General features: G+C 31.2%; 1 protein-coding gene across 1 annotated transcript in view; it reads left to right on the top strand.

Annotated features, from left to right (window-relative positions):
• The window catches only part of LOC124532908, a 104442-nt gene extending 90092 nt beyond the window's left edge, over positions 1–14350 (top strand). Inside the window, exon 3 of the mRNA XM_047108024.1 lies at positions 11052–14350. Coding sequence (XP_046963980.1) covers positions 11052–11647 — 596 coding nt within the window. The 3' untranslated portion in view covers positions 11648–14350. The remainder of the gene's footprint in view (positions 1–11051) is intronic.

The following is a 14350-nucleotide window of genomic DNA, read 5'->3' as shown; positions in this document are numbered from 1 at the left end:
AGAATTAATTATTATTTTCAAACGTAATGACATTGAGGCAGAATAAGCATTTGATTTTTAGCGTATTTCAATGCTAACGTCAATAAAAAAAACAATATCCACAAAGGTATAAATCAAGCAGGTTTTTCTCAATTCCGCGTTTACGTCTTACATTTATTACAATACAAAATACTTATATAGTATTACTTAATAGAACACAATTTGAATTTAAATTTCGAACACGGACGAAATTTTAAAATTCACAAAACGTTTGACCTAAACCATATCACGATTTTCGAAATCTCATACGACGAACATTGAAAAAAAAAACCGTGTAAAATCGATGCGTTTTACATACAAAAACATGTAAATAATGAAATTAGTCGAGCAATTGCATGCAAGTCAAGGCCGTGTATGTTACAATAGGTTGTTCACCTGCGTAATGACATTAGGCTTCTTTCGTTATGCCTGTCAGTCTTTCTGACTACATATTTTACATAATTATTCTTTCATTTCAGTTCTTAAACTATTTTTGAATCTCATTTATTTCCAGCTGAAACTGCGGTTTTACCCGCGCGAAATTTATAAAACCATAACATTCAAACCCCATTTTACTCCCTTAGGGGTTGCGTAAAATCAATTCTTAAGATGTCTATACCCCCTGTTAGGTACCTATCTGCTAAATTTCAAATTTGTAGTCGTTATAGTTTCTGAGATTTAGGATTTCGAGTATTATTAGTGAGTATTACGCTTTTATATACATACTTATTCTTTATATAATTAAGTCCCTTATAAAACTCATTTTGTGTTTATAGCCTATTTATTGATAAATATTATTATAGATTATATAAAAATTCGCTATCAACGGAGGCGGGGCAGTAGTAAGCCTGGAGGGTTCGTGTGGTTGAATGCGCTAATCTTTAACACTAAAAGTTCCTACTATTTGAATAATTAATTTAGTGATTGATAGTTCATTTGTTGATAATTAAGGGCTGTATAATTTAAAACTATAAATAATTTAGTGTAAATCTTTTGAAAAAACTTTAATTTACAAGAGTTATAATAATACGATGTAACAATAAAGACACTGCAATCTGCAGATTTCATTAATTAATATTGAATTATTTGAAAATAGAATTATCAAAAATTTTTACATAAATCAAGTCTATAACTATCAAGGGATGCTATTTATAGCAATTGGTAGAAAAAGCACATTATTCGATACAAGATTTTATAGATGATAAAAAAGCGTGGAGCTAATACCTGTTGACTTTCAAGCACGATATTATTAATTTAAATAATTGTATTTGACTAACATGACTTTGTATTTTTTAAATGTTAAAAAAGAGTAACTGCTGAGTTTCTTGCCGGTTCTTCTCGGTAGAATCTACTTTCCGAACCGGTGGTAGCTTCACTTAATTGTAAAATGACGATTCAAAAGTGCTTGTAAAAGCCTACTTGAATAAAGTTTATTTTGATTTGATTTTATTTATAATTTTCAAGTTTATCTCGTAATTCGAATCACGTACGTTTTAAAAACCTTACCTCCTCATTGGGCAATGTTTGTTTCTCAAACAGTAAACGAATCGTTTGACAAATGGATAAATTGTTTGTTTTGTGGAGGCCACGCGTGTTTGATATGAGATTATAAAACAATTCAAACAATTTAACGTACAGTCAGAGTAAGAAAACCTTCGTCAGTTTTCAAATTAATTTATGTATCAAGTCTTAAACTCTTAGTACCTTTTGAATCTGAACATCAAATCATTGCGACGCAATATGTTATTATCGATCAATAAAGCGGATTATCGCTCATACTGAGCACACGAAAATAGATCTTAAGGTGACAATGATGTTCTAGTAAACAGATATGTTATTAACGCGCAAAAAGTGAAGATCAAGTCTTCATTTTTTAACGTCCTAATTGGGACGCCTTTAGTTGTTTTACGAAGTAATACGTTATAATACATCATAATTACGTAGTAATACGTTTTGCGTAATTAAAACATCTAGTTATCCCTTTTACTTATTGTTTTTATCAAGCTATCCTTTTTAGTTTTAAAGAAATGTAAAAATAAACTAAAATAAACGGTCCCCGGCGCGGCACACTTTTTTCTGTTGTTTAGTATGGATATAACATATCTGTTTATTAGAATATCATTGTAAGGTGACGAATCTTTTCTTGCCCCGACTGTACAAAGGCCGCGTTCACAATCAAAGCTCTACCTGACAAATGAGGGAGATAATGAAGCTGACTGCTTACGTGAAAGACAGACTGACATAGCTACTTTCTTATTTATAGTTAGCTGTGACCGCAACTTTTTGCGCGTTTGAATGTATGAAACCGTTTTGTTCAGTTCGCAGATGTTACAACAACAGCATTTAAATTTCCCACTGCTAGGCTAAGGCCTCCTCTCCATTTGAGAAGAAGGTTTGGAACATATTCCACTACGCTGTTCCAATGCGGTGTGGCAGAATATCTATGAAATTCGACACATGCATGTTTCCTCACGATGTTTTTCAGATATTCTTATAACTTATAATTTTTTATTAGGCAACTTTTGTGATATTAAATTGTTGGTGGGCACCCTATGCGATGGCGAGGTGGTAGTATGCGCGAGGACATTGCAGCGTGACTTTATTATTATTATATACATACTTCTGCACTATAAGTAACCAAGTTATAACATCAGCTATCTGACATTGACAGAGTGACAGACGCGCATGCCACGACTTTCACCGGAAGGTCCCATCAAAATCGGTCCAACCGCTCCAGAGATTACAAATAGATCAACAAAAATTGTAAAAAATGCTTTTTCAACATATCTATCATATATACATTTAATAAAAAACGGTTATTTTAAAATTACAAACAAACACTTCAATTTTATTATATATATGAATAGATAGAAGATATTATTATATCGTAAATGTCGTAAAACACTTATTGATCAACTCCTGCGGTCAATTCCTCGTTTATTATTACGGAATAGCTTTACAAATATCGTTTCTGTTATGATTAAATGGATACGGTTTTATAATAAGAAATCTTTAAACTTCCCCACAAAAACTACACTTCATCAACAATATCTTCATATACAATATAAAATTTTAAACTGAATAAAGCAACAATTTATAGTCAAATGTATGCGTAGAGCTCTTCTATTTCACGCAAGACATGAACTACAGATCACCAGGTGCTTAACCCATAGAATTAAGTATAGCATAACACAACTTAAAATAGAATTGTGAAAAAACAAAAGAAAATCGATTTAAATCGTTTAATTAATAAAGTATTTAGTAAATGCAATTCGTCTTTTAACATTAGATTCATCGCTAAGCATTACAATGATATTGTTTAAAAGTATTTATAGTATTTCATTGCATTGTAAAAAAATCGTGGAATATTTTTGTAGTGTCGAACATATATATAAATATATTTAATAAAATACGTCGACATATAAAATTATAATTCTATAAACTACAATAAGTAACGATACAAAATAGATAAGAACTTCGCGCATTAAAAACCCAATACCCAATAATGTTTTAATAATTTGTAATAAACATATGTAAAAAAATATATGGGTATATATATATTGCAATAGACCATTGTGGAAAGAAAATAAAAATTAAAAAAATCACGGTTATAATTGATATGACCAAAAAAAAACATTCTATAGAACCATGCAAACAAATCATATTAAACCAAAGTTCTTACAATGTAAGAGAAAGAGAATTTGGGGCAATTTCAGGAATGGGGTAAGATCATAAGAAGATTGGGTATTTATAGAATTTCCAACCATTACGTGTACCTTTATATTGATTTTCTTGTCAAGCATTACGAATAAAACTACTTCTATTGACTAGAGAACAATTTACAAAAAGTCATCCAATCAGAAATTACACCGCTACGTGTTACCCCAATGTCGGTCTAGCCCCAAATCATCCCACTGGCTACTCTCTACTCTTATCTTATTCTTCTCTTTATCTTATTTAATATCTGTATTTAATTTTATAGATTCTGTACCAGTGGAAATCTGCCTTTAGTTTAAACAAACATTTGCGTATCCAGTTACCATCGAAGGTTCGTTTACTTAAAATATTTGTAAATAACTTCTTATAAACGACTTCGGTACGTGATTCTATTTCTAGTTTATCATTGAGGTTTCGTATCAAATACACTCAGTTATATGTTAGGATCAAATTTTATTAACGTATATATGTATACATATATGATTATTACTAGCGACCCGCCCCGACTTCGCACAGGTGCAATACTGATAAACTCAAAATTAAACTCAAATTGCTTTATTCAATATAGAAGCATTACACTTTCTTATTGATGGTTAATTGAAACAGTACCACCGATTCGGAAAATAAAATACCCTGACCGGCGAAAGAAACTAAGCGGGTCTTTTTTTGTCTCATGTATTAGATAAACAATTTAAATGAAATGAAATAGCCAGGAGGCGATCGTTTCATTCCCAAGGTGTACTATCAATCTCCTAATTAATTGTATAATAACCTTTTGCACACAAACGTTCCTTAATACGATACTAAATATACTACAGAATTTGTTTATTTACGTCATTACATTAGACTTTTAAACTAAGCAGCGTTTCTTTACTATATTGTCCATGTATAATATACAAAAACCTTCCTCTTGAATCACTCCATCTATTAATAAAACCTCATCAAAATCCGTTGCGTATTTTAAAGATCTAAGCATACATAGGGATAGACAGCGGTAAGCGACTTTGTTTTATACTATATAATGACAAAGCGTCAATAGTGCATAATAGTGCACAAAACCCTTAGGCTATTGTACTACCCTCTAACACAAGTGATAAGCTTAAGAAGGGGTCAATAGTCAATTAGTAATTCCTTAATTAATTTAGGACCGTTACTGCTATACTTAAAACATAATAATAATAAAAAAAGTAAATATTTAAATTTTATTTTATAGTGAAAGTAGCTCTGTCTGTCTGTATATATACGTATTATAATTATGTTTTATACGTATATGACCACACATTTCAAAGGTATATTTGCTGATTGTTATAATTTTGGATTGAATGTTTTTTTGGGCTTGTAACAAGTGCTATAAAACAATTTCATCATTACTGCACTATCGATAACGCAACAAAAGAGGTTTTACTGTTCAATTTATTCATCATAAATTCAATAATAGAGGAAACTTTTTGATGTTGTGTAATAAAGTCGTTAATATGTGAATTTACGACGTTGACACGGCTTACGCTGTCGTATTCAAAAGGCACGTCAAAGGAACATCAAATGAATGGCCTACTGTATCGTAAGTTTCTGTCAGGCCATTATAAAGACGCGTTAACGACAGCTGAGAGTCGAGATGGCCCAGTGGTTAGAAAGCATCTTAACCGATGATTACGGGTTCAAACCCAGACAAGCACCGCTGATACATGTGCTTAATTTGACTTTATAATTCATCTCGTGCTCAGCGGTGAAGGAAAACATCGTAAGAAAACTTGAATGTGTCTAATTTAATCGAAATTCTGCCGCATGTGCATTCCACCAACTCGCGTTGGAAAAGCGTGTTGGAATATGTTCCAAACCCTCTCCTTAATGGAAGAGGAGGCCTTATCCCAGCAGTGGGAAATTTACAGGCTGTTGCTTTACTTTTTCTTTTTAATGTAGGTACGTGCCATTATTAATGTCATCTTATAAATCGAAATATTAAAAGTGATTGGTTGATTGAAAAACACTATTAATATTGATATGGATTTGTAATGCACGATTAATATATTCCAAATGGTGTTGATGATGATTTCTAGACAAATTAAAATCGACACAGACAAAACCAGCTGATATACGCTAGTTTGAAACACACAAACGTTACAAGTAACAGTTCTATTGACACAGTTACGCATTATTGCAGTATATTATAGGAAGCGATACATGCAAAACGAACCGCGCGGGAATCAAACCCGCCCTTCATGGTCGGGTTGTGTCACAGATATCCTGTTACTCAGCCGCCGAGGTCATACGGTAGGCTGGTAACTAATACAAACCAAAACAAATATACTTTAACGTCTATGATTTTTGTTCCTAAAATAAATATTGAATTTATATTTATTAAGGTAGGTTCGATTCGTATTTTTCCGAAACGGTGGTAGTGTTTTAATACTGACAATTCAAAAATACTTCATTTTGAAGTTTGCTTAAATAAAATACCTTTGATTTGATTTGGTCATACTATAACCATAATAAATAAGTAGAATTGGCTCTCAGATTAAGCTGAAGTTCATTTGAAATAAGCGTAAACCGGAATAAAATCGTAAACGCATCGTAGATGTTTAACGTTAGTAGAATTATCCCCAGCAAGTGTACATTTACGGGCGGTTATTTCACATTCGTATGGCTTTGTGCAAGCCCGGGTAGGTACCACACACTCATCAAACATTCTATCGCCAAATTAGAGTACTCAGTATTGTTGTGTTCCGATTTGAAGGGTGACTGACCTTGCTTTTTTTTTACTTTTTTCTTATTTTGTTACCCACTAAAATACCAGCGGTACCCTCTCCGTCTTTCAGCGGGCGTCACGGAATCGCTTAGTGCAACTACAGGCACAAGGGACCTATCTTAGTTTCGCATTGGCGATGCAAGGAAAAGTTGATATTTCTTACAGCGCCATTGTCTATCGGTGGTGGTGACCGCTTGCCATCAGGTGGCCCCTTTGCTCGTCCGTCAACCTATATAATCATAAAAAAATCTTTCTTTATAAGAACTAATTTAAAATTTGAATTCTGACGAGTAAATGGTATCTGTATATTGTGTTTTTTTTTAAATATCTGTTTACAAAGGTCAATGCTTTATCTTATCGTACTCAAAATAAATATATAATTATATAATTCCTATCGTATTAAATGTACCGGCGTGCCGACATATCTTTATTATATAATCATTATTTATCTTTATTTTAAGACTTCTCTGTTTGAACGAGGCAGTATCATCTTGACCTTAGTCTCTATGTACATAATTAAAAAAAAAGAGAGCTTGTGAAAATAATTTAAATAACCATACAAAAACATAGAATCTCAATTTAATATTTCCTTGACAGGATAATAATAATAATTTTTAATGTAATTACGTAGAAGTAAATGATTATAGAGCCAATATAAAATATAATTAAAAAAAATAAAATTATTTAATTTTTATGTTAATAGATGCAATTTGTAAACATCTCCAGAATACGGATATTCAAAGCATAGCTGTGTTGCCGTTTTAAAATAAATAAACATTTATTAAAATAAATTAATTTCCTTACATTGTGTATTTATAAAACTTATAACGTTTAATTAAATACATAGTGTACTTTGATTTGACCTGTTGTTATATCATGGAAATTAATAAAAAAAAAATACAGACGAATTGATAACCTCCTCCTTTTTGATGTGGGTTGAATATCATTATAACAGTTAATTTAATTCTTAAAACCTCAAATATGTATATACACATACATAAACATAAGTATATAGGTGTATAGGTGCATATGCAGTTTATTATTAACTAGTAGGGTGTTGGTTGTCAGGGGTTAGGCAAAATAAAGTTACATACGTCCTTTCTTGGAGTTTGAGTTTGCTTCATAGCAAATTTCATAAAATTCGGTTTAGTCGTGAAAGAGCGACAGACAGAGCTACTTTCACATTTATAATATTAATTCAGAGTATAGATTATGGATTTATTTAGTAAAGTAGTACCCTAACGGCTATGTCCGTTTTGTAAGGAACACAAGAGGTGTTCCGATAAGAAATTTAGTTTTTGGTTATATTATTTATATCATACAAACTTGCATTATTCTAAAAGGCAAACAATATACAATAAAACCTATAATTGAATTTAATTATTTATACAATAAATATTTTGCTTACGTATTTAAGAGTATCATAATTGAATTAACATTTCATTGATTGCTTTGATATAAGCCAAATTTATACCTAACAATACTTTTCTCCCCCGTAAACAAAGCCTATGTTAAAATAACCAGGAACTCCCTGGTATTGGTTGCATCGGAATACTAACTAAAACATCAGAGATACTGTGCTTTAAGGGATGTCAAAGGATCTAATGCTAACTGTCTCCAATAATTAGACCGGTTACCTTATATTTAAGAGTTATATACTTAACGTTTGTTACAACAACAGCCTGTACATTTCCCACTGCTGGACTAAGGCCTTCCTTTTTGGGGAGACGGTTTAGAACAAATTCCACCACGCTGTTCCAGTGCGAGTTGGTGGAATACACATGTGGCAGAATTACTATGAAATTAGACTCATGCAGGTTTTCTCACGATGTTTTCCTTCACCGTCGAGCACAAACAATTAAGCACATGAATATTCAACGATTCTTGCCTGGGTTTGAACCCGTAATCATCGGTTAAGATGCACGCTTTCTAACCACTGCGCCATATCGGCTCTAAACGTTTGTTATTTCTTGTTTAATTTCAAATCGATTTTATAAATAAATATTCCGTGACGAAAGAAATATCAAATCAAATTTCGTCCCGCGTAAAACGATTCAATACTTTTCCTAATATTGACCTCTAATAGTGTTATCTCTCGAATCGAGTTTCGAAGTTAGCCTCGCCATTTCACGAAAGGTCTCGACTATTGCATAAATCAGGCAATTTGTCTCGTGTCGATAGCAAATACATCTCTGCGTGACGTCTTGTTCCGTGCAACATTATAACAAAACATGTACTTAATAGATTTAGTTGAATTCATAATTTATTAGTATTAGAAATACTTCTTTATGCTAATACATTTATATTATTATATATTTAATAAACTCATATTTTCTTAGTGTATTCGTTTTCGTAAAAGTGTAATCGATTTTAAAACGTCATTGGTATGGCTGTATAAAATAATACCAGATGTTTTCCCGCGCAAACGGATTATTAAAAAAACAAAAGAGAGTCGCGCATGGAACGACATTTAAAAATTATTATAAAATTCGATTTTTTAACTTCAGGGCAATAATATTTTATAAAAATAAAACCAACAATAAATAAATACTATACAATCTATGGTGTATTTATTATTAGAAAGTAAAACTTTTATAAGGATTAATTTAAGTAATTACATTGCTTTACAAAATATTTTTTTATATAATTAGTGACCACCTCGATATTTTATTTGCAGCCGTAGATCCGAAACTCAAGAGTCTTTAAGCCTTTAAATATATAAAAGAGTATATATACATATATATAGATGTCGAAGTATCAAAAAGGATCATTAGGTTTTTTTTTCGAATATTCTACAGATTGTCAAGTATAAGTTGGCGTTCCTGTGGCAGCACCTGCTACACCCTTTGTCTTGCCACTTTTTTTTTACCAATTTCTCCCTAGAAAATAATTCTCTACGTATCATTTTTAATAGATTTTGGATAAGTTTTCTTAATAAGGGTATATAAAACAAATAAGATATAAATGAACAAAAAAAAAAATAGTACATGTTTTTGCCACACGCCAACTTACACTTGACGCGCGTTAGCAACGTTAGTATGGCGTAAAATACATGACAGCCGAACTGTCATATTTGACGGAATATCGAAAAAAGAAGTTAACGAACGTGAACGACTCGATTTATATTTCGAATATCGTTATGTCTGATAACGAGTTGATAGTATAGCATATAAATGCTATACCATATGAGTGGCCAGTCTCCCTTGAGAGTATCTGTACACGAAATATCTTTATAGGACGTAATATTAAAATAAAAATAATTATATATACTTTTATCAATAATAATTGTTGGTTGCAATAAAATAACAACATGATATTTATATTACAAAAAGGTTTTTATTCAAGGAATATATAGATAATGTTATAGGTAAATAATAACTAAATCTCAAATTTATGACTATTTAATAAATATCACAATGAAATAATTACCTATATTATGACATGCAAATGTAGTCCTTAATGCTTGCAATGTCTCAAAAAAAAGTGACCTTTATTGCATCTGGTGTTTTCCTACATGTAGCCTTGTATCGTCCTCTAGGTCAAAATAAAATTAACTAATATTACATTTATATGCGCCAGAGCACGGAAGCCTCCGTGTATCGAATTAACAAGACCGAATCCTCTTAAACATCACTGCAACGACACGATAACGACATGTCGATGAAATAAGACTTTTTTTTTAATATTGGACAACATCGCATACTCTAATCCCAATGTAAGTCGCTAAAGCACTTGTGTTGAGGAAAATCAGAAGTAACGACGCAACGGTACCACAAATACCCAGACCCAACATAACATAGAAATATAATTAACTTTTTCTACATCGACTAGGATTGGCATATCCATGAAAAGCGACATAAACAAACATTTTATACCACATTCACCATTGTAAGTTGTATTAAAAAAAATGCAAATCATTTAATTATTCCATCATATAATTGGCTGACTTTGAATTCGAGATAAAATATGAATATATATTCATATAACATAAAAAATATAGATGCTTAAAGGCAAAGTTAAAAAAATGTTTTTAATAAAAATAACTATTCTGTCTCATGTTGTATCCGTGTCGTGTCCGTGTCGTTCCTTATAAAGAGAGTGAGACTGAAATGATGTAACCGAGAACATGCATTCGATGCTGTGATTTACTCGTGAAGAATTACGCAAGATTTAGATAAAAAAATATACTTGAATCATTTAAACTTCCTACATTCAATAAAAAATTAATTGTCTAAATCTTCTTAGTTAGATACACAGATTAGGGCGGTTAGAACGCGTTAACCTCAACAGAATACTGTGTGTTAATCAATCACACAAGAAGATTAACACAAGTCAATTTTCATGTGCCTAATTTGTGTCGATTTGTTTCTGCATGTGTGTACCAATCCACATTCTAGCAGCGCTGTGGAATGAGCTCCAATCTTGTCCAAAATAAAGACATTTGCCCAAGCACTCTTTAAGAAATGTCCAAATAAAAATTTTACTGAAGAAATTCATTGTAATTTGATAAGGTATCTTTAAAATTGTTGTTAAAGTTTTATGTTAATGACTGTACTTTTTCTATTTCCAGTGACCAACGGCTACGAATCAGACAGAGAAGAGTGGAGAAGCAGCCGCTCACAGTTCTCCACGACCGCCTTCGACAGCCTCGCTCGCCCTACAAAAATGGCGATGGCGTTGACATTCAAAAAGCCCCAAAGACTCGAACCGGTACCGCAGTATTTTCGGCTGACGAGCGACTCAAAGCCCAAACTCACGCCCCTACCGTTCCGCCCGAACAACTTCCTCCAAAGAGCACCGAGACTACCGCGACCCAGCACAGAAATCAAAAGGAATCTCTCGACGGATCACAGGAAATACATGTCGCTACAAAATCTCGAACTACCGAAGAAGCTAAGCGAACCAAAAAAGCAGAACGACAAGAAGGCGAACTACAGCAACATCTCGCACAGGATAACGGGCCTTACGAATAAATTACGAGATTTAGGTAATGGCAACACCATCGGTAGATTTAAAGCCCAGTCGCATAGTGATGTCGCTAATTTAAAACCAGTATTGAAAATGAACGTTCACGATGGAAATAAACGTTCCGTTGTAAGGACTTGTAGTGTAGAACCACCAAAGAAAGTTACGTTTAGTGCCTTCGCCACCGTCCAAGTAGTTTAGATTTTAAAAAGTTAAGCATAATTTTGGCGGGCCGTAAATTATAACCTTAAATTTATTGTGTTAAGATAAATTAATATAAATAATTGACTCTTAAATATGTTCTTTAGTAAGTATTTTATTGTTGTAATAATTATTTCTTGATATAATAATTCGACTTTTAACTTTGCCCTCAATAACAGTTAAGCCTAAATGTATTTCCAATTTTGATTAACTAGTACTAATAGTTGTATTTCATAGATAAGTAGTAAACAAACAAAGGAAAAGGTATTATTTAAGTACAAGTCATGCTATAATTAGGGTTCCATAGGCAGATTTTTTTTATAACATGACACAGTTGTCAAAAAATTTGGTTTTGTCATAATAGCACTATTTTTTGAAATAAGTAACGTTTCCTGCAGACTACTAAATTACTAACGTAATTTTAAGCTGCTGGATGTACATTTGATTTGATACAAATAATGAATAATTAGGCCGTGATATGATTGAGATTTTCTCTGTCCGATTTCAATATGAATTACAGACAGTGAGTCTATCTGTTTTAAAATTTTATTCAATATATTTTTTTATATAATTAATTACGGCTTAAACAAACTTAATCATTATCTACTGACTATTGACAAATTTAGTTCATGATAATTTTAAACAGCAAATATATTTGACATTTGTGTAACATTATTATCACATCTACGGAACCCTAGTTCAATAGTGGCCACTCTACTTGGTTTAGTATTTCATAAATAGAATGTTTTTAACACCTTAAGGGCGCGGAAAAGTCAAATTTGATGTGTAATATATATGACGCTTTTGCAACGTTTTTCTTTTTTAAATAATTATACATAACTCGTTGAAAACGAAACAGGTCGGGATTGTGTGAATATAAAATTCGAAATAATTGTCATTTAAGCATATATCGCTTATAATTTCAATGATATATTTATTCGGGAAATATTTCCGAAGATGATTAAAAGGTATTCCAATATATAACTTATTATATAAGAATACTTGTAAATAAAATACTATATCATTTTCAAACTTGTCATATTTTTTAGTCTGCGTCGCGTGTACATAGATAATATATTGAACTTAATAATTGACATTGTTACGAACTGACATTTATACGTAATTTATTAGGAGACTAGGTTATTTTTTTTTTTGAGAAAGTATAATTGCATTTTTATTATAATGGATTTTAAAAATATAGTTCTTATTCGATTTGACAGATGTCAAAGATTCTCACTCACTCGCTTATTTTTTTTAAAATTATAATTGATCAACTAAAGTTGGCAAGGATTAAAAACATCCGTCATTTACCTTTGAAACCAATCGAATAGATTCAGTAACTTAAATAAAACGCGCGATACCTTAACACAATACATAAACTACATAGAAAAATTCCGGACACTTTTTAAACTTGCAACAATTTTTAATCTAGTATTGAACTAAATGGATCAGAAATGTCAAACAAGTGGACAATTCTACTGACACAATATGACAACGATTTCGATACGTTATCTATGCTTTCTTTCCATTTTGATGCATCTTGGACAAATCTTGACAAAAATCCTCAGCTTAATCGTTACTTGAGGGGTTGTTCTCTTTATTTATATCAGTTAACGCAAATAGATTATTGTGAACGTGACGTTTTGATTCGATTAAAAAATTACGATCTGTTAGTAGAATTAGTACTCTGGTTTGTTCAACACGATATTTATGTATATATATAAATATTTTATTCGAAGTTAAAACTAACCCGCCGTGCTAGCTAACAAGAATCTTCTGTTTTATTACACAATTTTTTTTTTAATTATTGAAGTGAAAACGACCATAATTTCACGTCAAATGCTGTTAGGCTTTGAAAATTTTTAATTATGTGTACGATACACATTGCAATTATATAATTATATAACATATTGATCATGAATTTGAGTCATTTCTTCTTTGATACTGTCATCGTTTATTTATATATGTAAATGTATATATTACCTAGGAGTATGTAGACTTAAGTTTATTTTCTTATCTTTATAATCTACTTAATAATATCAGCTTTTTCAATATGAGAATCATTAATAATGAGATTCAATTCAGATATCTATCTATAAAATAAAGCCGTTTCTATATGTTCGATACATAAAGTATAAACATGAAAATGATATTATTAAAATAGACAAATATCTGGTCTTTATGGTATTTGCTTTCAATCGTTTCTGTTCGTATGAAATTTATAGTTAAAAATGGATTTGTTAGTAAAAGTGAGCCATCTTTCCGAACCATTCACAGATAATTTAAAATTTGTTTTTTTTTTATTGTAAAACTAATAATATATTTGTGCCATTAATTTTTGGCAGTATACCGCGCTACATTTGTGTCACATAAATATATAAAAAATAAAAGTCGCCATTGATTATTTATTCTGTTTATTGTATTATATGTCAATTTATTGTATTACGGAAAGCTTACTCAACATAGTGTTTTGTTCTCGAATGTTCCAAAGATTGAAATGCCACCAATCTTTAAGAGATTGCTGTCGGTCAGTTTCAGGTGTAAATAAAAACCTAAATATATTATTTTATGTTATAAAAATAAGAATATTTAACATAATGTCTTTAAGACTGGCCGGCGAATTATTGTTATATATAAATATTTTTTACGATTCGGTACACCCACGTTAATTGATCTAACGATTTAGACGAATAATCGATTAAA

The sequence above is a fragment of the Vanessa cardui genome, chromosome 10, assembly GCF_905220365.1.
Source record: "Vanessa cardui chromosome 10, ilVanCard2.1, whole genome shotgun sequence".
Classification (NCBI taxonomy): Eukaryota; Metazoa; Arthropoda; class Insecta; order Lepidoptera; family Nymphalidae; genus Vanessa; species Vanessa cardui.
This window is presented reverse-complemented; position numbering and strand designations above follow the sequence as displayed.